General features: G+C 43.4%; 1 protein-coding gene across 2 annotated transcripts in view; it reads left to right on the forward strand.

Annotated features, from left to right (window-relative positions):
• Positions 1-25,903, forward strand: part of NSUN2 (NOP2/Sun RNA methyltransferase 2) — a 29,118-nt gene that overhangs the window by 232 nt on the left and 2,983 nt on the right. Inside the window, exons 2-18 of one of the 2 annotated variants that reach the window (XM_014828416.3) lie at positions 78-235; positions 1,419-1,523; positions 5,626-5,731; positions 8,483-8,554; positions 9,631-9,715; positions 10,989-11,181; positions 12,997-13,071; positions 13,900-14,030; positions 16,585-16,658; positions 17,213-17,343; positions 17,713-17,809; positions 20,522-20,706; positions 21,054-21,146; positions 21,967-22,102; positions 22,926-23,006; positions 23,384-23,522; positions 24,986-25,025. In XM_014828416.3, coding sequence (XP_014683902.3) covers positions 78-235; positions 1,419-1,523; positions 5,626-5,731; positions 8,483-8,554; positions 9,631-9,715; positions 10,989-11,181; positions 12,997-13,071; positions 13,900-14,030; positions 16,585-16,658; positions 17,213-17,343; positions 17,713-17,809; positions 20,522-20,706; positions 21,054-21,146; positions 21,967-22,102; positions 22,926-23,006; positions 23,384-23,522; positions 24,986-25,025 — 1,901 coding nt within the window. The remainder of the gene's footprint in view (positions 1-77; positions 236-1,418; positions 1,524-5,625; positions 5,732-8,482; positions 8,555-9,630; positions 9,716-10,988; positions 11,182-12,996; positions 13,072-13,899; positions 14,031-16,584; positions 16,659-17,212; positions 17,344-17,712; positions 17,810-20,521; positions 20,707-21,053; positions 21,147-21,966; positions 22,103-22,925; positions 23,007-23,383; positions 23,523-24,985; positions 25,026-25,903) is intronic. The other variant, XM_070519883.1, reaches the window with a different exon arrangement.

Consider the following 25,903-nt stretch of genomic DNA (forward strand, 5'->3'; position numbering starts at 1 on the left):
GTCCGACCCCGAGGCCTGCGGGGCGCGGGGGGGAGGCGGCTGCACGGGCCTGGGTGGACGTCCTTCTTGTTCCGCAGGGCTGGGAAGGCGGGTATCCCGAGATCGTCAAGGAGAACAAGCTCTTCGAGCACTACTACCAGGAGCTCAAGATTGTGCCCGAGGGCGAGTGGGACCAGTTCATGGGAGCGCTCCGGGAGCCCCTCCCCGCCACGTTGAGAATTACTGGTTACAAAAGGTAGGGGGACCTTGCTTGTTTCCTCATGAATTGGTACGAGGGGCCCAAAGTTAAAAACGAGGATGTTTTCACCCGAAAGTGTTAACAGTATTGGAGAGCCGCTGCATGTCAGCGGTGTGGATTCTGGAGTCTGGAAGCATTGAGGAGGGAGCGCAGGGGTCCAACGGCATGGTGAAAAATAAAAATGGCAAGTAGTAGGATATATTGGAGTATATGAGGAAGCCACTTTGTGTAAACCTAATTCGGCCTGACCTTGTCTTGCGCCGTTGAGCATGCATTGTATATCTGCTTTAGAGATTCGTTATGGCAAGAGCAAAGGCCCTTGAGATAAAGGTGCAACTTCTCTCCCCCCTCCCAACGTTGGCATCTCCTTAAACATTAAGCATCTTTCTTTAGGCCGGGAACCCATTGCAGTGCTCATCTCTGGCAACACACCTGCCACCCCGCGGTGTTCACTGAGACAGCAGACCTGTCTGCCGTTGCCATCAATCGCTGTGCCGACAGAGCAGCCTCGTGACTGTTGTAAAAGGGACATTTCAATCATATGTGAAACATACTCTTTGAGGGTATATAACCACCCTGTATACGCCCACTTCTTTGGAGTGCTCTGTTCCTTTGTGGAAAGACTCTCCTGGGTTATAATCCTCAGATTTAAGCTCAGAATAAACTCACCCAAATTTTCATTTATAGATTGGTTGTGGATTATTTTCGTCGACAATGGGTTAAGGAGGTATTGCAAGTTGGGAAGCTAGAATAAGAAACAAAAATGAAGTCGGGGAAAGGGTTGACTCCTGGGGATTCGTGAGCTGAGGATGCCTGCCCCTTGAAACGCAGGAGAATTTGTGACATTACAGAGTTGCGTACAACTTCTGGCACTCTCTTCTTAAATCTTTGTCGTGATGTCTTTCCAAGATCAGCTGCAAGTAAAAATGGAACTGTAGGCACATTTAGGAGGGAAGGAATATGGTGGTATTGTATATAGTTTATCGCCCTTTAGTGATTAAACAATGAAGACTGATTAAATTGTAAAGGAATAGAATAAAAAGGCAGTGATTAGGGAATGTCTTCTCTCATGTAAAGATAATTTTAGTTTTAAAACCTTTGTAATCTTAAATTTACAAAAAGATAAAACGTATTAAATTAGCCTGTCAGATCAGTTTGAAATGTGCTTATTTTTTAATAGCCATGCAAAAGAGATTCTCCATTGCTTAAAGAACAAGTATTTCAAGGAATTGGAGGACCTGGAGGTGGATGGTCAGAAAGTTGAAGTTCCACAGCCCCTCAGTTGGTAGGTACAACAAAGCTTCATGCTGTTGGATGTTTCCCTGGGATTTTAATCTTTGTCACTTGAATGTATTTCTTGGTAATGCATTTGCTGTCAGCGCGAAAGAACGTGAATATACTTCCCAGACATTCTCTTGTTCTTTTACCTGGTGCTTTTTATTGATATTAATTTTTTTTTTTACTTTTTTTTTTTTAAAGATTGGCCCTGAGCTAACAACTGTTGCCAGTCTTCTTTTTTATTTTTCCCCTGCTTTATCTCCCCAAACCACCCCCCCTCCCGCCCCCACATAGTTGTATATCTTTGTTGCGGGATGTGGGACACTACCTCAACGTGGCCTGACAAGTGGTGCCATGTCCGCGCCCAGGAACCGAACTGGTGAAACCCTGGGCCACTGCAGCAGAGCATGCGAACTTAACCACTCAGCCACGGGGCCAGCCCCTTTTGATATTACTTTACGCTGGTGTGCAAGTTTTCATGTATGAATTGTGGCTCTCTATATTTGAATCATGGAGTTCAGTCAATTTTTCCAGGTCTGTCCAGCCTCTTTCCTTCTGTGATGTTGCCACTTCTGTCATTTCCATTTAAACCCCTTGTTTTCTCATGTCAAAACTGTTGCAGAGTGGCTTCTCTACCTTCAGAAAAAGGACAGACTTAAGCTCACAAGGTTCGCCAAGGCTGCCCAGCTGATTGTCTTCCCACTGCCTCCAGCGCCCAAGCATACTCTGCACCCCCGTGCTAACTCTTTCTTTACCTGGGCTGGAGGTCCTTTGTTCCCATGGCCCAGTTCAAGTCTCAGGTGTCTGAAGACAATCCCTTGTGTTGACAGTGTAAGGCTGTCCTGTAAAATACCTGAAATATTCAAGCACAAACTGTTGGGACGACAAGCCCTGGGTTAATTTGTAGATATGAAAGTCATTAGGGGCCAGCATGGTAGCACAGTGGTTAAGTTCCCGTGCTCCACTTCCACTTCAGCGGCTTGGGGTTTGCTAGTTCGCATCCCGGGTGTGGACTTACCCACCACTTACCAAACCATGCTGTGGCATGCGTCCCACATATAAAGTAGAGGAAGATGGGCACCTATGTTAGCTCAGGGCTGGTCTTCCTCAGCAAAAAGAGGAGGATTGGCGCTAGATGTTAGCTCAGGGCTAATCTTCGTCAAAAAAAAAAGAATCGTTAAAGTAAATTGTTATAGTTCCACATTTCAGATTATCAGCTTTGAGACACTGAGAGTCCTCACAAAACAGAAAAACTTATTTTAAATGATTGCTGTAAAAAGGTGAATTTTACCAGCATTGTCTGGCAGCTTGTAGAGGTTTTGACTATTCAAGTGGGTGATGTTATCTTTCCTCTCTAGATACCCTTTTAGTGATCACAAACCAGGGTCAGGTTTTCATTAATCATGGGCTTTAGATTTGCTTACTTTTCTTTTTCGTTGGCCATTTGGGTTTCCAGTGTCCATATCATAGATGTGTACAGCATACACATTTTGCGTGAATACTGAAGGGCCAGATGCTAAAATTGTATCCAGTCAAGGTTGTCTGTGGTCGAAGAATGAAAGTGAATCACTGTCTGATAACAACCAGTCATTCTGTTTGTGTGATTGTTTGCTTTACTTTTCTGTACACCGAGCTGAAGGGTGTGAACAACATATTGTATGATTTGGCTTCCTGATACTTAGCTTTTTTCATTATCAGTGACAGTTGCATGACAGTTTTACTGTATAAACATTTATTCAATCAAATTCACTTGGCAGATGTGGGATACCCCTAAATCTCTCAGCAAGCAAGTAAAGCAGAAACTTACGAAGATGTCTGGTGGTTTTCTATGTTGTTCAAAAAAAAAAGATCATATAATGTGTTTCTTAACTTTTTGGTACATTTTAGAATAAGATTTAGAGAAGTGTTTTTGGGGACCATGTTTTCCAGAAGGAGTTTTAAGTATGGGACTTAGACCTTAGGCGGATTTCATTTTTCCCCTTACTCTTCACAGACGCAGAACTGTAAGGAATTGTCCTAAAATGTTCTTCTAAAAGCCTTGTTTTGACAATATGTTGTTAACACACCTTATCATTCTTTTTTATGTTTTTTTAATGTCTGGATTGGAGCTGGTTTATCATAGATGTTGTGTGTATTTACAGAGATTTTATTTTTCCTTAAGAATTTTCGAGTTGTAAAGGTGACAGTGGTGCTTTTAAGTTATCCTGTAGAGACTTGATAAGTTTCCAAATAGGGCTTTACAGACTCGAGCTAAATTTGAATTACATCGCTAAGCATTAAGTACATTTCTTTGTGCTTATTTTGTTTGATGTTAAAATCTGCAAAGATTTTAATAAACATTTGTTGGCTCAAAAAAGTTGTTCCTAAAGTTATATATGAAACATTCTTTTTATTCATTTTAACTGTCAGTTTGTTTTTGTATTTAAGTCTTTGAAAGTTGTTAAATAGTTTTTTCATAAGATTAACAGCTTTCACAATCGTAATTACTTGGAGTAGAATTTTAATCTTGTTACAGTAAATTTACATTTGAACTCTTAGAAACTATAAGGCACATAAGGAAACATTCACTCAGCTTATATCTAGACTGCTTATCTATGTTTGAAAACGAAAACTCAGGTATTTACAATAACTGATGGCATGCAGCATTCAGACTAATGATGTTTTGGTGAATTGGTAAGATGGTAACTTGGCATGATTATACTGTCATTGATCACAGCCGGTTCAGGGTTGCCAGAAATTAAATAAAAGTAGGCATTTCTCTGTTCAGCCTTGCAAAGGTTGCAATGGGATGGCAGACTTTGCAGAATACTACAGCTAAAGCCAAAGGTGAGTGTATCTGTACCATTTCACCTCTAATGAGGAATATTTAAAACTAAACTCTTAGTTTTTTGATTGCCTGATAAGTATGATTGTATTTTCCTTTTATATTTTTGAAACAGGTTAAATATTGAAGAGGGTACCTGGCATAGGAAATAGAATGAAAGCACTGGGGACATTTGGAGGGTGCCCGTGAACAGATCAGCCAGTTTAAGCCTCATTTTTTGGTAGAAAGAATTTTTCAAATGTATCTCATAATATCATGACATTTGAGTAGTGTCTCACAATCTAAGGCCTGGGTTTGTTTCTGTCAAATGGGCTCTCAGTTTCATAGTAGTCAAATGTGTTGTTTTCCAGACATTCTGGTTTCGTTTTCATGGCTGTCACCTTAGCTGTAGTTTGACAATGGCAATGTTGTAACCTTGCATTGTTAAATTAAGCTCATTATTCCACCTAGGACTTAATATAAGGGCTGAAATTGCAGTAACATTTATCACCGAGGGACAGGTTGTGTTTACCTTGGCAGTGGGTGAGTTGTGGGCGTGTGTTGCGTCAGTGTACTGACTTGTGCAAGTGGACATCAATGGACGGGCGCGAGCCAGGTTTAAGAACACATTTGCTAATCAGTGACCTTATCATTAACAGAAAGGTCAGACACATTTACAGAAGTGGCAGGGGGTGCTTCATTCTTAGGCCTGTGTAAACAACAGCCTAGGAGATCAAGTTGACGCACTGGTGCTTTCCAAGGTTTTTTAATATTTAAAATATTTTAGTGCATTATAGGACTGGTTTGTTTTAGAAATAGTGAAAAATACAGTAAAAAGGATTGTAATGACATTTTTGTCAAATGTTCTGATAACCTGCCTTACCCCATTATTTTATTCTGTATGATCTGTACTTCTTTAAATTTAAGTAATTTATCTTATGTCTCTTTTTCTGGTGACCTCTATACCGTTGTTAACTTACCATATGTAGCGAAGAGCAGAGGAGTCTCCACTTTATCTGTTCTTGAACATTCATCATTAAACTTTTATAATGATAGCACATGCGAGTGTTTCTTGTAAGCCCCGGCTCTCCTGTTTTTGCTGGGCCCTGGTGCAGGTAGAACTGTGCTCCTTATGTCCCGGGGACATCATGCAGTGTCGGCTGACTGTACTTGAGAGGATGGTGCATGTGAGCAAGTAGAACAAAATGGGTGTCTCATTTGGTATGTGACCTGTATAGGTAAGAAGTTGTCAGGAGAGCACTTTAATATATCTAATCCCTAAATGTTTTACTTTCTTTTTGGTCAGGTATCCTGAAGAACTTGCCTGGCACACAAATTTAAGTCGAAAAATCTTGAGAAAGTCTCCCCAACTGGAAAAGTTTCACCAGTTTCTGGTTAGCGAAACTGAATCTGTGAGTAGATTTGTTTTGATTTCTTGGTTTCCTTAAAGCTTTACTGCTCACTAGTATTATAGCTATCCTTTAACCATGCTTGTACTGGGAGCAATTAGGCAGGTAAGGCATGCAGAAAAGACACCTGTAAGTGTCTGTGCCAGCTGTAATTTCTGACTATATAGCTGTTACCTTGTTTGGCTCATCTAATCCTGAAATTTAGTGAGGACGTTGTGACAGTTGTCGCCTTGGTTTCTCGTTTCTCGCCCTCTTGGGTTTGGGTGGCTGCAGGGCTGGGGTGAGCACAGCACTTGCCCCCTGGGTGGGGCGTCCTTCAGGAGACCACTGCCCATCCACTCTCACTTCCTGAGGTGCACCTGCAGGGGCCTGTTGGACAGGAAAAGTAATATGTTCTCATGGCCATGTTATTTATTTTATTAAAAGTGAGATTTTTAAACTCACTTTTTATTGCTTTTGTTTTTTCTTGCTTCTATCTATACTCCACCTTTGCTAAAACAAACATACAGAAAACACCTAAATATGACAACTTTGGTTCTTGTAAAATGACCTCTCTGTTTCTTTGCCGTCTCAAATTCCTCGATTACAGTTCCGTCACTAGGCTGCTTACCTTTAACATCAAACTGTCCCCAACGGAATAATTGTTCCCTCAGGCGATATGTGATTAAATGAATACCCACAAAGCCTGGAGATTTTAAGCTTTTCTGTTTCCTTTTCATTCTTTTGGAATTCTTAATCATCTCATGATTTAAATTCAGAAATTGCCTCTTCCTAGTTTCTGGTCTCCTTTTTCTAGCCAAGGATACCTCTGTGTGTCCCAGATGATGCTTATTTCGTTTTCGTTCTGAGCTTCTCTGTCCACTTCACAGAATTATTGTGTTTCTCTTGTTTCTTCCCTGAAGCCATAACCAATCTAGAAACCCTTCACCTTGCCCAGTTCTGACCTCTGCTCAACCCACAGCTGTTTCCTACTGTGCTGGCTTTCTGTCCATTTAGGTAACCTGGTAAACTGAGCTCTTGTGTGTTGTGTCCGTCCCACCTCCCCCTTCCCCCCCGCCCCCCCCATTAGTGAGGAAGAAACAGAACTAAATACTGCCACATACCTGATTTCTGTGCTTGGGTGACTACAAGAAAGTATTTTCTGGCTTAGCTTTTAATCTGGAGGGAAGGTCAGGTGAGGATGAAGAGATTGCTGGAGAATGGTTTAGGTTTGAGCTTCGGCAGAGCAGAGGCTTCATGGGGATGGAGTGATGCATGGTTGGGTAGGTTGTGAAGAGCCAGATTTTGGTGACTCCACAAGGTGCAGGAGGTGGGAGTTCAGTGTTGGTCGCATACATCGTAAGGAGCCAGTCTAGGTTTTCATCAGGAGTCAGCAGGGCCGGATGCTCTCTGGGTTCTTCAGACTGGCTGTGCATCAGGTGACTCACTGCTGGCGTGTCTGTAGTAGAGGGCCTGACATCTCCATCCTACTTTAATGCTTTGGGTGAAAACAGGGCAGGCTTATCAGAATTGCAGGTATAACTCAGAGCTTGGAATCAGTGTGCGTAGTGAGCTGATCAGGATTTAGTCTTCACAGACTCCTTCCTGGCCAGAAGCCCACGAGGTGAAAATGAGCAGGTATGAATGTACGAATTAGTCAGATCCTGAAGTATCAGATGATGTCCGTTGACGTACGAAAGACCTGTGTTGTAAAGGGGCAGAACCTTCCTGGTAGCTGTATGTTATGGCTTTTTTTTTTTAAGGCATTCATTCTTATGGCTGCTAAAATAGAGTTGTGGTTGAGGCATGTGCTGAACTTCATCAAGAAAATTTTGTCTGCATCTGAACAGTTACACATTTTAACAGTTGCCCTGGCCCACTAGTGAAGACCTTAAGGAGGGATGATTTAGTGAAGAATTTTCGATATTTATCGTTGAGAAGGGAAGAGAGGAGCAGTGGTTGATGTCTTCATCTTTTTTGTTTTTTGGTTTTTTTTTTGCTGAGGAAGATTGTCCGTGAGCTAACGTCTGTTGCCAATCTTGCTTTTTTTGCTTGAGGAAGATTTGCCCTGAGCTGTGGCACATCTATGCCAGTTTTCCTCTCCTTTGCATGTGGGTTGCCCCACAGCATGGCTGCTGCCAAGTGGTGTAGGACCATGCCCAGGAACTGAACGCGGGCCACCAAAGCTGAGCCTGCCAAATTTAATCACTAGGCCATGGGACTAGGCCCCGTGTCTTCGTCTTTTTGAGAGGCAGTTCTCAGGAATAGAAAGCAGATGTGGCCTGTTCCTGAGAACAGGAGGACTAAGTGATAGAATCTAAGGGGGAAAAGCTTCCCAACAGTGGCTTTCTGTCTTGTGCGTGCTTCGGTTGTTGCTGTTACTGAAAGTCTTTCAGAGGCATTGTCTACCTTTGAGAGATGCTCGTCTAACTTCCTACTTTCCTAAGATGGCAAATTGGGACTATGTGAGCTTCAAGTCCCCTTTTTAAATAAAATTCAGTATTATACCTGCATTTCTGGTACTTTAACAGTAACTTTTAGTATTAATGGTCATCCCTACCTAGGCTTTACCTGGCATTTTTTATCTCCTAGTATAAAACCATTGATCTCTTAGTATAAAAATCTGTCCTACTTATTTAATGTGCATGTGATATGACTTTTTTTCGTGTATGAATGTATGGTCTTTTTCTGTTGCATTTGAAATAATGCCCAATATTGGGATCTTTTCCCTTTTCTAATGTCATTGCTGATTTCTTTAAAATTTTGTTTTCTAAGGGAAATATCAGCCGTCAAGAAGCCGTTAGCATGATTCCACCACTGTTGCTGAACGCCCACCCTCACCATAAGGTGTGTGTCACGTGGGAAATTGCGGTGGGTGGGCTGCCTCTGTTTTGTTGAGACCTTTCTTCTTTTTTTTTTGAGGAAGATTAGCCCTGAGCTAACTATTGCCAGTCCTCCTCTTTTTTGCTGAGAAAGCCTGGCCCTGAGCTAGCATCTGTGTGCATCTTCCTCTACTTTATATGTGGGACGCCTACCACAGTATGGCATGCCAAGTGGTGCCATGTCCACACCTGGGATCCGAACCGGCGAACCCCGGGCCGCCGAGAAGCAGAATGTGCGAACTTAACCACTGCACCACCGGGCCGATCCACGAGACCTTTTTTCTTAATATAATTAATCCTTGGTTTTGTTTTTGTTTTTTCACTTTGGATAAAGTAGGGAATGATATATATTTTGTTTTAGGTTCTTTTTTGCATTTTTGTCCTGTTTAATTTTTACAACTTGGATAACTGTTTTCTTCCCTTTTCAAGTTTGTTTATTAATTTATTTACTACACAGACTGTCGTCAATGGTCTTGACTAAGTCAGATTGAAATCCTAGTGAGTGTGTGTCTAGAGCTTGTTCTATGCCGAGCATTGTTCTGCATTCTTTTCATGAATTAATTCATTTGTTATCCACACATCCCTGTGAGAGTAGATGCTATCACTATCCCCATTTTTCTGGATGAGGAAAAGGAGGCAAAGAAAAGTTGAAGTCACTGACCCGAGGTCACCGGGCTGGTCAGTGGCTGAGCCGAGATTTGAACCTGGGCAGCTCTGCCCTGTAGCAGTATGTTACACTGCGTCTTATACTTAGTATCTTTGCTCGTTCTTCCCTAAATTTATTGCTTTCACTGGGTTCTGATGCCATTCTGTTCCCATCCCCTGTGGAGCGAGTATCTGTATCCTTCTGTGATGTGCGGGCAGTGTATATTGAGATCTATGTAAGTTAAATACATCCTGCTATAGGTTCATTCTATAGAGAAATGTATTTAGGTCTTGGAATAGAAATCAAAATACTAGAATGACTCATAAAACTGTCTTAAATGTAGAATGTTTGATAATTCTTAAGATAAAAACATCATTTTCTTGCTTTGTTAATAGATCTTAGATATGTGTGCGGCACCTGGATCAAAGACTGCACAGTTGATTGAGATGCTGCATGCCGACATGAATGTCCCTTTCCCAGGTATGTGTGGGGCTGGCTCTTCGGAGGGTAGGAATGCTGCCTTGGTGGGTTGTAGATGAGGAAAAGATCACAACATTGCCTGAAGCCGCCTGTGACAAGCAGGTGGGTTTTCTGTCTCTGAAAGTGGAACTGGACATTTGGCACACAGCCTTCCCTAGTTCTCAAACCACATTCACACATTGTGGGAAGGGAGCCTTTAGTTTAGAATTATGTGTGTTTTCTATAAAAGCAAATGGTGTTTATTTATTAAGCCATACTAGAGAGATTTCAGTTTGAATTTTCAATAGTAACAGTTTCATGTTGGTTTTCTTTTCTTTTTTGGTTATTTACTGCCTATGTGAGAGGCAGTAGAGTATAGTTGTTAAGAGATGCTGTCAGACTTCCCAGGTTCAAATCCCACCACCATTTAATAGGCAAGTTATGTGACATTACTCGACAACACTTATGAAATGGATGTCAGTTCTGAACTTGGGAGATGTTATATAAAATTGCAAATTGCTTAGAAAATGGCAGTTATTACAATATCAATGCTGCTCCTTTATGGAGATTCCATTAAGAAGTGAAAAATACTGTTCATAGTGTTTGTTAGTCTTGTAATAATTTTGTCTGCCTTTGTCTCATTCTACTTGCTTTTATTTAAGCCAGCTGCTCTAATTCTGTTTCAAGGGTCGTGCTTGTTAGCACTGTTTTTTAAAAGCCCTCTTTTCTGTGGTAAACGTCTTTATCACAGAAGTCAAACTGAAGGAAGTCAAACTGAGAAGAGGCAGCACCCAGAAACCTTCAGAAGCGGCTCTTAGCTGGGAGTGTAGCTTAGAACCTCCTGGGGAACAGCACAGACGTTCAGGAGACTGGACCCCGCCCCAGGAGTCTGATCCTCAGAGTCTAGCAGGGGGCCCCAGCACACGTGCAGGCTTTTAAACACTCGTCCAGTGATTCTTTTGTTTTCTACACCTTTTTTAATCCCCTCACGTCCTCCTTTTTAACAAATAGTTATTAATAATAGAAAAGGCATTTTTGGCACAATAGTTTGTACGAAGTGAATAATTGTTAAACAAATGAATCTTGAAGTTTGGAAATTTTGAAGTGACCAGAAAATCTGTGCCAAGCCACCTGGTTCCTTTTTGGACCACCTACGTAGTTCCTGCAGATCTTAAGCTGTGGTCTTAAGTTCAGTGGATTGCCATTTCTCATCTGCCAGCCTGGAGTTTATGTATTTCAGGAAATGATTCTCCTTATGCCATGTTTCACCTGACCCTACGTTTTATGTTCCCAGAGGGATTTGTCATCGCTAATGATGTGGACAACAAGCGCTGCTACCTGCTCGTTCATCAGGCCAAAAGGTTGAGCAGCCCCTGCATCATGGTGGTCAACCACGACGCATCCAGCATACCGAGACTCACGATAGACGTGAACGGAAGGAAAGAGGTTCTCTTCTATGATCGCATTTTGTGTGATGTCCCTTGCAGGTATTTATATTGTTAAGAGCCCAGAAAGCCCAAAATCCACTAAGGAAATCAAATCAAATATAGACTGAAATGAAGCTGCACATGAACACATGCACAAGTTTACATGTGATTCTTGTGGCAGCTGGTATGAGAGAGACACTGAGCCTTAGGCAGAAGACAGACACTCACAATCTTAGTGACGAATAGCACGGCAGACGTAGGATACAGAACGACAAGCTACAGAAAGGGATGGTTTTCATAAGTAATTTTAGTAAGAGATAAAGAAAATATCTGAGAGGAAAATAGCACCGTAGCCGCTCGCTGTGGTGCATTTCAGGCTAGTGCTGGGAATGATGTGCTCATCCCAGGTATTTCCCTCCGTCCTTCCCACACGCGCGTAAGACGCTCCATCGTAGAGTGATACCTCATCACACGGGGGCTTTATGGTAAGGATGTTACTTAGCATCGTGAAAGTTAGGAGTTCAAACCTTTGAGAAACTCGTTTTACCTGTATTTATACAGATCTCTTTCTTCAAATTTTACATACAAGTTTTAGAGTTTTAGAATTTACCCTAAAAGAATTTCATGGCGTAACTGAGTTTTTCCACCAAAAACGAGAATAAAACCAAAGATGTCTGTTAAGTTCTCAGGGGCGGTGACATATGTGGTGATCACAGTTTAATGCCTTCTGAACACATGAGTTTATCAAGTGCAAAATGGCCACAAAACTCTATTAGCACTAAACACGGTGTTTACTACGAGACATCACTGTTAAATGTCACCTTGTTTAAACAAGGGGCGTATTGCTAGTGGTAGAACTCAGTTTGAAAATTGCAGCTGGTAGCACGGAATATAGCTGCGTTTTAAAATACGTGAAAGAGTTCCCCTTTAAAATTTAAAATAGGTCATGGACTGCATTCCTTTGTCTCTAGGTTGCAGTTTTCTAGTTTTCCTTTGAGTCAGTTACTTTCTCACTCCTGTGTTCCTTTGATCAGAAATATAACTCACTTGTATGTTTTGTGAGAATGAAGCGACCTTGTGAGCACTAAGCGGTAAGCTGAGGAAATTCCTAAGATTGTGGTAGAATTTTAAACCACCAGCATACAAGTGAAGGGAGTCATTTGAAAGCCGTTATATCTCATAGGACATTTCCATCCTGTAGACCCTTTACCTCAAGGACATGTGACTAGACTGCCAAGGAAAATAGACTTTACAGAGAAAGCCAACAGATGTAGGAATTCCCCCAGAAAAACTGGGCAGATAAAATTAGATGTGGACAGAAAGATTAAGGAATCAAGTCTGGGTTATAAAATTTACGTGGAAATAATTTCCAGTAATAAAAGTACAAAGTCAAAAATGTTTAACTGTGATATATAGAAAATTCTTGGTAAAGAACTTAAATTGGCTTAATTGAGTTTGCTGTGGAAGGTCCTCTGTGAGTCTGAGTTTATCATTCATGTAATTCTGATTAAAATGCCACTGTTGACTAACCAGGTTTCTAAGTAGCAGGATATTTGTGGTCTATGCCCGAAAATTAATTTTGCTAGTATTTCTCTCAAATGGAAGCAAGTTACTCTCTAAGTGTTGAATGAGGTTTCTTTTTCAAATCTATTATTTCCCTATTGAATTTAAAAGTATAATTAAAAGTTTAATGTATCAGAGTGTCCCCAAGACAGAAATAGAAAGTCACTTGTAGTTTGTGAGAATTTGGATTGTCTTCTAATGGGTATTAATAATAATACCTGTTTTGTAACTTAGCTTGAACGTAATAAGTTTGTTAAACTCTAATCATCTACCTGTACAGAGTGTTAAGTTCTTCACTATCTTTCTTTCCAGTGGAGATGGCACTATGAGAAAAAACATTGATGTTTGGAAAAAATGGACAACCTTGAATAGCTTGCAGCTGCATGGGTAAATACAGCTCTGTGACTGGGAGTGTTTGACAAATCGGCGAGTAAAGGCTTGTTATGGAATTACCTAATCGAGCATGCAGATCTCTCAGGGACCGACTGTAAGCATCGGTGTTAGTGGCCGCCTGCGTGAGAGTCTGCTTGTCTGTCAGAAGTAGTTGTTTTTAAAACCTTCGAAGAGTCGTAAACAGAAGAGTATACTTTTCAGGTACAAGTGTAGATAGTACCTTTGACTGTACTATCCACAGAGCTTTGTATTTATTTTTCATTTAACATTAGAAGTTATACATTCTTAAAGGTGGGACTGTGGGTGATCTAAAGCGTGCTAATGAGTATTCACTGTAAGTAACTCCAGCAGCTGATTTTGTTGCTGTATAAATATTTAGCACTGTTTTTGTGAAACAGGCATTAGGATTAGAATGCACAAAGAGGTACAAATTGTTCATAGAAAGAAAAATCAAGTATTTGTACAAGTTTAGAGGCTTTTTAATAGTGAAGTTCATCTAATATACTGAATTGGCATTAATCAGCTTTATGCTTTGCTCGTTGACATGTTGAGAAAGGTACACAGAACAGCAAAACCATTGTTTATTTAAATAGATGCTTTTTTTATTAATACGAACCATCTCATATAGGTTTACTCTAATTCCATTTAGAACCTTAAAAAGTTTTTTTCTTTATGGGAATTGTTCATTTTACCTAGAGTATTTTGTGCTTTATTATGTCTGTCATAAAAGCTTGTAATGAATGTATGATATAATAGGGGCCTATGATGTGTGTGCTGTGTGGCTGTGTTTGGTCTTAGGGTAACCTAGTATTTAACCCTTAGCTTACAGCTGCGGATTGCAACGCGAGGTGCAGAACAGCTGGTGGAAGGTGGTAGAATGGTGTATTCTACGTGTTCTCTAAACCCCATTGAAGACGAGGCAGTCATAGCATCTTTACTGGAAAAGAGTGAAGGTAAGCATGCTTGACGAATTTTTAATAAAAGTAAATACTTTTCAAAAAATTTTGTTTATTGTTATAGTATATAGTCCTGTAGATCTTATTCTGAGCATTTGCTTATGTGGTTAGTCTGTAACTATAAATCTAAAATGAGATTCCCCAATTGAAAACATGCTTATATAATGGATTTGTTGTATTTCATGAATTAAGAAGTTTGCCCATTTTGTTTTAATAAGTTTGAAAGATTACGTATGATGCTTATCACACTGGGTTTTAAAAACAATTTTAATTGTGGTAGAACGCAAATAATGTAAAATTTACCACCTTAACTATTTTTAAATATACCAGTTAGTAACATTAAGTGCATTCACATTGTTGTGCAGCCATCTCCAGAGCTCTTCACCTTGCAAAACTGAAATTCTGGACCCAGTAAACCGCTCCCCATTTTTGTTTTTCCACCATTGTATTTTCTGTCTCTCTGTTTGACCACTCTAGATATCTCTTATGAGTGGACTCTTACAGTATTTGTCTTCTTGTGACTGGCTTATCCCTTGGCATGATGTTTTCAAAGTTTACGCAGGTTGTAGCATGTATTACAATTTCCTTCTTTTTTAAGACTGACTAATATCCCATTGTGTGTGCGGACCACATTTTCCTGATCCATTCGTCCGTTGATGGATGTTTGAGTTGCTTCCTTGTTTTTGGCTGTTGTGAATAATGCTCCTATGAGCATGGCTGCATGAAACAACTCTTTGACGTCCTGCTTTCGGTTCTTTGGGTGTATCCCCAGAAGTGGAATCGCAGGATAATGTGATAATTGTGTGACCGAGGAGCCGCCATGCTGTTCTCCCAGCAGCTGCACCATCTTACATTCCCACCAACATGCATGGGCTTCCAGTTTCTCCACGTCCTCACTTAACAACCAGCGCTTGTTATTTTATGGTTTTTTGATAGTAGCCATCCTAATGGGTATGAGGTCTTAGAACACTGTTCATGCTGAGGGACTGGACAGAACGTATGAAATGTTCTGAAACAGTAACTTCCATAATATTTTGGTATGAAATATTATTTCTCCTTTTAGGTTTTCACTGAAATGTTAACCTTTCCTCTCATTCTCCTTGAAGTAAATAATGAAAAGTTTCAAACTATCTATGTTTCCAGAATAGAGTGCTACCAGATTTCTGTACATGTGCGTAAGGAGTGAGTTGAAACATAAATACTGGAACAAGTGTGTATGTCCTGGGGTCTGTCCACAGCCGGCCAGGCTTCAGGTCTGCTCTGCTCAGTGCTTATAGTCAGCCCTCTAACTGTTCGCACCTTTGGAGTCCTTTAGACCCGAATTTAGTATATTGAGTTTATTTTGTTTTGCTATACTAATGTAGGCATATATAAAGACATGATTTCTGAATGGTGTTTTTTGCATGATCATCATCTCCACATTTTCGGGGCTACGTCTTTTCAAAAGGCATGTGAAGGGAAGGACTGTGGGTGATGTAACTTAATAGTAAGTTTAACAATGGGTGTGGTACTCTAATTATTATCTTACCGGGCAGGCAGGTTTCCAGTTGCTGCTGCAGCCATCTTTCTGCACGTGGTTGTTTCAGACCGCAGTGTAGACTCCTCATTTCCACCGGGCTGGGCATCATGTGTACTCATGGCTTCCTGGGAGGGTTAGACCTTTGCTGAGCCTTGCACTTCATACTTGCTGGGATGTTGACTGGAGGCGGGGTGGTCCCCACCCGAAAGTCCCTGGGGACTTAGCTGGAGGAAGGGCGGCCAATGAACATTCAGTTTACAATGCAGGGGCAGCCCTGGCAGCTTCTGACCAGATGGCGGCAGGAAGTCTCTACTGAGCCCTGGGCGGTGTTTGATCAAGAAAGCTGGTTTCTGTGTGCCCGCACTGCTGTTGAGTGTTCGCTGTTAGGGGAGGAATATTCAGATGTGATAGCGGGAGTCAGGGTGACACTTTTGTCAGAGGTTTCTTACCATCATGTGTCCCTGTGGGGGTTCTTTTGATTTGTTTTTATAACTGTCTGTGTTTTTCATGGCTTCTCTCTGGAGCTTTGTTGGATTTTCCTCTCCTGTGAGGCTGTCACGTCTTTGTCCGTGATCTGTGGGTGGTAGTTCATTTAAAGTTTGCTATAATGGCCCCACCTTACAGCTGGTCATAGGATTGCTATTGTAGACACAGTGTTTTAAAACTGGACTGATTGTCCTGATGGGCAATTTTAGAAAACTAACTGGGGCCTAAATCTGAATGTTTAAAAATTCACAGGTCACTTTAAATTTTGCTTTTTGGTTCTCAAATGTTTGTTAGACATAAAGGCGTGAAGACCCCTGTCATCTAACTGGTGCACATCTGGAAACCACGAGTTGACTGTGCACTCAAGTCCTAGCCCCGTGTTGCACATGAGGTTGCCTTTGCATTGGCTCTTAGTCTAGGATGCAGTGGGGGACTCTGCGACTCCTTAATTCACCAGCTTTATTGAGCTGTAATGTACATGCCGTAACGTTCACTTGTTCTAATTGTGTGAGTGAGTGATCTTTAGGAAGTCTTTTGGGTCCGTAGGTGCTTTGGAGCTTGCTGATGTGTCTTCGGAGTTGCCAGGACTGAAGTGGATGCCTGGACTCACACAGTGGAAGGTAATGTCTGAGGATTCCGGCTTAACAGGCTTGTTAGCGTCTTGACAGTTTTGAAGCATCCACATTTGGATAACTTGAATAAATGCTACGTTTGATTATACATTTTAGAATCAATTTCTAAATGGTATTTAATGACAAGTGGTATGATTATATGTTTTTCTCTGGCCATAGAGGAATTTTTCTGCCTTTGTTCTGTAGTTAGAAATCAGCTTTGTTTGTTCTCATCCCCACAAGTATAGCTTTGCTTTATTTTTTATTGTCTGAGGATTCAAGCTTCCTTTCCAGTATGAAACAGTTCACTTTTCAGTTTTAAGCCTGAAAGAATCTGAGGCTTGTTTAAAAAAAAAAACTACCTAGAAAATGCCTTTTGTACAATGATTGCTCTGTTTTATGGAATAAAAGATGATCTCATTTTTATCTTTGCAAATAGTCCTGGTTTTGGAGAGAAATGAGAATCACCATTCACCACGTTTGAGAGCATTTACACTACCCCTGTGACTTTCTTTCTATTATATGGTGCTGGTGATTGAGAATCCTACCCTTTCGTTTTGCAGGTGATGACGAAAGATGGACAGTGGTTTGCAGAGTGGGACGATGTTCCTCACAACAGACATACCCAGATTCGTCCTACCATGTTCCCACCAAAGGATCCGGAAAAGCTGCAGGCGATGCATCTAGAGCGGTGGTGAGTTGGTGGGGTGCTCAGCGTTGAGGGAAGGTGGAGAGGTCGGGCCCTGTGGCGTTCCTGTGAGGCCTGGGCTGCTCCCGCGGCCGACCTCAGGTGTGTGAACTTTCCAGCAAGTAAGAACTTTCCAGTGCCTGCTAGCTGCTGGCATCGGGCATTTGTGAATAATGAAGGTGGTTAGGACTGAATTGATAAGACTGGATCCTTCATTAACTTTAGACACAATACACAGTGGCCATTCTGTGAGCGACGGTTGTGTGTATATTATAGTAAGATGTGACTTTCCTATCACAAATCATCGTTGTGGTAAGATACTAAACGAATGTATTTTGGATCAGTTAAAAAGTATGAATTGTGTTTTTTTTTTAGCCTTAGAATATTACCACATCATCAAAATACTGGAGGGTTCTTTGTGGCAGTATTAGTGAAAAAATGTTCAATGCCATGGAATAAACGTCCACCAAAGGTAAATGACTTCAAAATAACGTAGCATACCATGTGATCTTTTTGTACATTTCAGGCAGAAACTGACAGAGGCCAGTGGAAAGAGTTTTGGAGGATAGACGGGGGCTGACCCTGAATGTGTGGTGGGGGAAAATGCATTTAAATTTTAAGTTTTCCAAAAAGAGGCAATTTCTTATAATGGAGAGAGAAGTGGGAAAGGCGGTGTTTGTGGAATATGTTCCTTCTAAATCTTAAGTCTAATTCTTTAGTAAAAATTGAAAAGATGTAAAGACTGCTCTGTGGCTCTGAATCAGAGCCCCCCGGGCTGGCGTCTGTGCTCGTGGACCCTGAGGGTTGGTTCACTTGAACCTGCTGCAGGTCAGCAGCTCTGCTAACCTCAGGCCCGCCGTCCTCACCGTCTGTGAGGGACAGTGACAGGCTTTGGCCACCCTGGTTGAAAAGGAGTAGAGAGAGCCTGACTATTGCCGTGAATCTCAGCTGCCTCCTGGGTGGATGTAAGGGAGGCGGTGAAGGCAAGTGATTGAGAAAGAGGGCAGCCTTCCCAGCCTTGAAACGAAGTGGCCGTTTACCATGTGCTGTCTTTATCAGTATGTGCGTCCTCTTTATCAATGCCACTGGTGGTGGTAGTTCATATGTCAGCCTTCCATAGTCATAGAACATGGCCCGGCATCAGTCTGGAGGTCTGTTTCTTCCATGTCTGTGCTTTAAAATTAGGACAAATGGTGCTTCGCCTTTAGAGAGACAGAAAGGAAACAGTTCTCTGGGATATGGCTAATCCAGATTCACATGGAAGGTACAGCCTCAGGCTGGCGCAGGAGTGAAATGGGCACTTCTTGGGCAGCCCCCCTGCTATTCGTGTTGGGCTAGAGAGCATTTCCCTTGGAGACTGGACGTCTACTTGCGTGGTATTCTTGGCTCTGCTGAGTCCTGGACTTCCTGGTCAGGAGTAGCACTGGGGAGCTGAGAGCAGTGCTCTCTGATAAAAGTGGAACCCAGCCACAGATGCAGTTCACATTTTCTTGCAGTCACATTTAAAAAAGTAAACAGGAAAAAAAGTGAAATTACTTGTAATAATGTTTTACTTATCTGAGTATATTTAAAATGTTATTTCCATGTGATCAAACTAAGAAGTTATTAATGAGGCATTTTACATGCTTTCATGCTAAGTTTTTAACAAGGTGTGGGTTTTACATGCTAAGATGCATCTGACTTAGCACCCTCACCTTTGAAGTGGTTAGGGTGCGCATGTGTCTGGCGGCCTCTGTCCTGCACAGCACCGGTGTAGAGCTTGTTATACATACGTGTACTTTAGATTTACTTGCATGTGGGGCTGCATAGACTTTTTTGTCAGGTAACCTGCTATGTAAGTGGGCTTTGAACTTTTCCTTCAGTCTGTCTCCTCTGATGTGGTGTCGTACTTTTTAAAACAACTTGGTGTTATTTGCTCGTTTAAATATTATTACTTCTCCCCTTTTCTGTTATTATGTCAGTTTTTTATTCATTTTGCTGAGTAAATATATTTTGGTGGCCTGCTCTGTGAGCTAGCACAGCTTGGCGCTGCTGGGGCCACACGGGTAACTCAGATGGACTCTTCGTCTTCAGGACGCCCTGGTCTAGTTGAAGTGATGAGGCATGTAGACAGAGCTAGAGTTCAAGCCAGGGAAAGCCATACTGATGAAGTGCTGTTGGTGTATTGACAGAGGCAAGGTTAGATCCCTGACGTGGAGCAGGAAAAGCTTCCTGGAGAATCGGGCATTGAGATGGGCCCTGAAAAAGAAGGGAGCAATTCCAGAAGCAGAGATGGGGCTAGAAAGGGAATGTACTGTCACTCGCCTTGTCAAGAGGTTTGGAGTGGTGGTTTTGTTTTTTGCTTTTTTTTTTAACATTTAAATAAAAGAGTTTTCTGGGAGGCAGTGTTGCATAGCATTAGTCACTTTACAGTCTCCCCAGCTCGTCTGCCTTGTGGCTTTGTGACCTTGGGGAACATGTTTAACTTTTCTGTGCGTGAGTATCCTAATTTGTAAGCTTCCTTCATTAGAATTGGGAATTATTACTTTTACCAATCTTGTGACTTGTAGAAAGGACATAGTTTTAAATAATTTTTATATGAGATTTTATATAAAATACATACAAAAATTTTAAGTAGAACATTTTGCTGTTCTCAAAGCCACTTTGTACTGTTGCACAGTTCAGAAGACCATTCGTTATTCAACAGGTGTTTCCTTGGTCCCTGGAGGTACACTGTGTCCTCCTCATTTCCACAGCAGTTTATCCTGGTGCCTTGGATGGCTTTCACCGTCCTTCTCACATCAGTCATTCATGTACTTGTCTTTTCGGCCTTGCCTGCTGTTTAGGGGCGGTGTTCGGCTCCTTTGTGTCCCTCAGCGAGCCTTACACAGAGCAGATGGACAGGAGCTCTGTAAGCGAAGACAAGCTGGCTGCGTTGTCGGCCTCTGCTAGGAAACGGGCCAGCTCTGCTCCTCATGGGGTGAAGGTAGAATCGAATTTAACTTCGAAGAAGCAGTGCCCATGAATTCTGTTTATGATCGAAAATAGGTTTAAAATACTTTTTAAAAGGTTGTTGTCTTTTGTATATAAAATACTATAGAAAAATAGTTAAGATTGATATCGTGAGCTTGGTGTTCTTAATTTTCTTGTGGCAGTGTAAAGTGGGTTGCTCTCTGAGTGTGGACAAACTTGTTGCCTGTTACAGCTGCAGGGCAACTCTGTGCAGTCAAGGCAGCCTATGCAGGCAAACCCTGCAGACCCCACAGCAGGAGGAGCTGCAGACCCCTCCGAGCTGGAAAGCAAACCCGTAGCAGGAATTGGCGACACAGAAATAATTGAAAGAACTGAGAATGTAGAGAATAATGGAAATAGGAAAGATGGCGTGTGTGGGTAAGAAAAAGGGTTATGTCTTGATCCTGACGTTCCAGTGTCTTCCCAGCCCTTGTAGATTAAATGGGATCCCAGAGCTGTTCTGTGGTGGTTTTGCAGAGGGTGGGTGTGGGGCGTCCTCACTGGCGTGGGTCGGGGCTCGGTGCTGATGAACTTGTGGCGTGAGTGCTGCGGTCTGCCATCTGGAGGCGCGGAGGAACACCTGCCTCCGCAGAGCCTGCGGGTGTGAGACACCCCCCTCGTGGAGCCGGCAAGGGGGCTTGGGAGGAAAGGAAGGGTGTGCTTCTGGCATTTGACGTTATTACTCAGGTTACAGATGGATTCTCTCATCCCCATTCCCTTCTTAGTCCTCCTCCATCTAAGAAGATGAAGTTATTTGGATTTAAAGAAGATCCGTTTGTATTTATCCCTGAAGATGACCCATTGTTTCCACCTATCCAGTAAGGGTTAATTCAACCTTTTTAATTCTTCATTTAAAGAAGTTTACTGTAGAGTTTTAAAATCACAACTGGTCACGTTTAACTGTAGTCTTTTATTTAGCTGTGTATAGCATTTGTTTTTCCTTTAACTGCATGTTAGAGCTGGGTGAAACTTGAGAGGTTGACTGAACCTTTCAATTTGAAGTGAGCAGTAATCAGAGAAAGTAAACTGCCCAGAGGGGAGCTGATACAGAGATGGAGAGCCCTGGACTGTCATCGCGGATGTAATCAGCTGGTTGAGTTTAGAGCTCAGGGGCCAAGGCTGCCCGCCTTGTCTCCTGCCTGGGAAATGAAGACTAGAGGGTCCAGGTGGGAGGTGGGGGACCCTGATTAGGAATTTCCCAGGCAGAACAGAGACGTAAGGTGCGAGGATAAACACTCTTGGGTTCATCTGTTCTTTATTCATTAACTTTTAGTATATATTTACCAGAGTGATCACTTGATCACTTATGTTGTCCTCTGAGTAATGATTCTTTGCATATGTTTGTAAAAATCCCTCAAAAGTAGTATAGGTGTTCTTAGCTCATTGTCCTTGGGCTAGCAGTTGAGGGAGAGAGGTTAACGTAGGTCCTTGATGTAGTTGTGCCTCAAATAAAAATTGCTTGGAGGTTCCAGGCGAAATAGATTAAGTTTAGAGGATGGGAGTCCATGGCACAGCTCGAGCACCCTTGAATCACATTGAGTTTTAGAGGTGGGCTTCTGTCGGGGAGAGGAAGATTCCTAGAGACAGTCTGTTAAGTTTTGAACTAAACTCTTGTAAACAGCACGATCTTGTTTATAGGAAATTTTATGCTTTGGATCCTTCATTCCCAAAGATGAACTTGTTAACTCGGACTACAGAAGGGAAGAAAAGGCAGCTCTACATGGTTTCTAAGGAGCTGAGAAACGTGCTGCTGAATAACAGTGAGAGGATGAAGGTACGCCTCTCACGGACAGGTGACGGTGCACCGCCAGGGACGTGGGTGTTGCTCTCCATCTGCTTGGCTTTCACTCGGGGGGAGCGAGTCCTGGTGTCTGCTCTCCGTTGTGGGCTGCGGGCATCCGAGCCTGCTGCCTGGTTTCAGAGCCCTTAGCAAGCACGGGAGGCACAGCCATGTGCTTCCTGCCCCACTGTGTTCACCAGGGCCGAGTGTCAGTGGTGTTCCCACCATGTGTTTCACAGGGCAGGGACAGAGGGTTGGGAGGGTCAGACTACTGCTGCCCCGTGGGCCTCTGGGAGTGTTTGTTCTTCTCATTTTCTTAGACATTTTCATTTTTAGGCCCCCATTTTCATTGCCTTTACTGTTTTCCCGACTCCTTTTTCCCTTTGCCTGTGTCATGCAACACCTCTCCAAGTGTGGTCTGGAGCCCGTGGGTTCAGGAGTGTTTGCATAATAGCGCTCGGGTATTAGGTGCCTTTTTGTATCTCCTTTCGTGGGGTCCTCTGTGGCTTTCAGGGTGACAGCATCCTTGCTCCCGATGGCCTATGGAATGTGTGCTTACATATTCTTGTCTTTTCAGAGTTTCCCGGTTTCCTCTGTCGTGGTAACTCTCAGTCCCTATAAGCCACATAAGCCCTTGCCGTCTGAGAGTGTGAGGCGGGCCCTGAGAACGCTTAGTCAGACGCCTCTCAGGGTTTCTTCTCGCTTCTCCACGTCAGCAGCTGCTTACTGCTCTGCCTCCTCGTGTTTGAAGGGATTATTTTAATTGATTATCCTGTGACTTTGATTTGTGTGTTTCATCTCATTTTCTCACGTACAGGTTATTAACACAGGGATAAAAGTCTGGTGTCGAAATAACAGCGGTGAAGAGTTTGACTGTGCTTTCCGGTTAGCCCAGGAGGTAATTTGGGAAATAGGCCTGGATAGCAGTAGCTCCTCGTAAATGTGAAGCTGTCGGGCGTAGGAAGGTGTTTCCAAGCCCAGCCCGATGGGCCCGGATGCCTACAGCTTGGCTGGCGCGTGGCGGCTCTTCACCGCCCTGTGGGCACTGAGCTCTGCAAGGGCAGGTTTCCTGCTCCTGCTCCTGCCCCAGGGGCATGCTGCTCACATAGGACAGATTCTAGGCAGGGGGCCACACCTGCCTGGAGCTGTTGGTGGCGTGAAGGCTGGACAGGGACCCCAGAAAACCCCTGAAGATGCCTGACGCTCACTTTACACTGGACGGCAAGTGGTTGTACCATTTGTAATGGTGATCCCTCTTTCTCTTTGTTCCCACAGGGAATATATACATTGTATCCATTTATTAATTCAAGAATCATCACGGTGTCGATGGAAGATGTTAAAATTCTATTAACCCAGGAAAATCCATTTTTTAGGAAACTTAGCAGTGAGACATACAGCCAAGCTAAGGACCTGGGTAAGCTATTTGACTTGCACTGAGGCATACCTTGTCCTTATAAAGGCTGCAAAGATGCAGCTGTTCCCACTCGTTGGGTCTTTCCCAGAGGCTTTCTTTTTATTGACTGTGTCAAATTCCAGAGTGCTTTCTGGAAACATAATTGACATCTTGGTGTCTTGAAGGTCAAGGGTCACCCTGGGGTTGATCTACTTCTCAGGCCCTAGTGGAGCCGTGGGCTGCCAGCCACCAGCGGGGCATCTGTGCAGGTACTGGGGCCTGGCCGGCCCACCAGCCAGAACTCCGAGTTACACCGTTGAGCAGGCCCCAGGGAGGAGCCCCGTGTGGAAGCCCAGGGCGTGTCTGGTGCGTGGGTGTGTCAGCATCACGAGGTGCATGAGGCCAAGTCACATAGGCCATCGAGCCCATTTGGCATTTGGCCAACCCCGTCCTAACGGAGCATGCAGTCCTGTCAGCATTCCCACTGCTTTGCTGGCAGCCAAAGTAGATTATCGTCACATTGTTGCTCTTAGAATTCATTAACTTCCACTTCGAATCACTCTTAATTCCACTGAGGATTCTGAGTTTGTTTTTCTTTTTATTCTTGTTTATTTTTTATGACTTACTGTTCAGTGTTTCTGGCTCAATTTGATGAGAACTGCACAAATCAATTATTGCAGTTACGTGAGGGTCTTTCTTACTCATGTTTAAACTGATGGCCTGAAGAGGATGAAACGTTCCATGTCAGATGAGAACCACCGTTACAGTGGAGATTCTTGTACAGGATAAAGGAACTGTTTGTTTTCCTTTTGATCCTACATTTACATGATTGCCATATAATTTTTGACAATTTTATTTCCTTTTTTTGGGGGGAAGATTATCAGCGAACATCTGCTGCCAATCCTCCTTGTTTTGCTGAGGAAGACTGTCCCTGAGCTAACATCTGTGCCCATCTTCCTCCATTTTTCTATATATGGGACGCCTGCCACAGCATGGATTGACAGGCGGTGCACAGGTCCACACCCGGGATCTGAAGTGGTGAACCCTGGGCCGCCAAAGCGGAACGTGCGAACTTAAGTGCTGTGCCACTGGGCTGGCCCCAAATTTTTGGCAGTTTTTGAGTGTTGTTTCTTGCTGTTTCCGGGCTTTGGAGCAATTATTTATTTAATCTTGAATTTTGAGAATTAACCAGTGTTGAGTCCCCACCTCGCTGCTTCTGAGAGGCTTGCTGTGGAGCCCCACTCCGTCCCCAAAGGCCTTTGCCTGGTCCTCTGCCACATGGTCTTTACTGCCCCACTTGGCACGTGGCTTGCTGATGGCTTCGTTTTTATAGAAAGAAAGGCCTCCCTCCTCCACTGAGAGCCTTGAGACTAAGAGTAGAGATGGTTTGTTGCTCTTTCTACAATGCTGGACACGTGACTATGCTCAACAGAGGTGTCCACGTACTGGAGTGCCTGGCCAATGCACGTGTGTTTCTCTTCCAGCCAAGGGGAGCGTCGTCCTGAAGTACGAGCCGGACCCCACGTAAGTGAGGATGCTCTGCATTCGGGCCTTGGCCGTCTCATCAGTGGGGGCGCGGGTGGTCTGAGATGCCTTTTATGAATGTTCCCCTAAAGGTAGGATTTGGGGAGTGTAGAACAGAAGTGCTGTTCTTGTGCATCGTAACGAGGGTGATGTTTCGTAGAACATTAGCTCAGGCCAAATGTATTTTTGTTTAGAGAATAAAATACATAGTATTTGTTCTCTATGCCTTAGAAATCTAAGTCTCATTTCTGTCTTAAACAGAAGTAACGTAAAGCTGGAACAGTCAAGAGAGGCTGGGTTGCTCCGTCTCTCCTGGTTCGGGCAGTGTTTGTGCACTCCCTGTTAGCTTCAGGCAGGGTTGCTCTAGGGCAGGGTGTGGGGATTCGCTGGAGAAGACGCACAGGTCCAGCCCCCTGTAGGTCACACTGGCGGCCACCACGTGACCCCTGCCCTGTGGTGCTTAGCCGTGTGTCTCCAGCCCCTCAGGAACCTCAGAGGAGTGGTCCTGGATGGTCAGCACTTGCCAGAAATGGGACAGAGAGCTCAGTGGTGGGCCCAGGGTGCCTCAGCTAGTGAAACATAAAATACCGTTCCCCACAGGAGGACATGAAGCAGCGTGCAGGGCTCGAGCGGGGCCTGGGGCAGAGCTTAGGTAGAGCTGTGGCGGTTTCTCTGGGAAGGTCGAATTTGCCCGAATTTGAGGGGTGAGAAGGAAGCTGAGAAGCTCATGCCCTGGGGTGGGAACAAGCCGCGGGCACCGCCGAGGAGGGCAGGCCCGAGCACCCTGAAGGTCTGCGGGGCGGTGGGAGAGCAGCGTGTGCGCAGTGCTCCCCTGGGGGCACGCGGGGTAAGACAGCAGGGGGTTGGGAGGCAGGTGC

The sequence above is a fragment of the Equus asinus genome, chromosome 10 (genome assembly GCF_041296235.1).
Source record: "Equus asinus isolate D_3611 breed Donkey chromosome 10, EquAss-T2T_v2, whole genome shotgun sequence".
Taxonomy (NCBI): domain Eukaryota; kingdom Metazoa; phylum Chordata; class Mammalia; order Perissodactyla; family Equidae; genus Equus; species Equus asinus.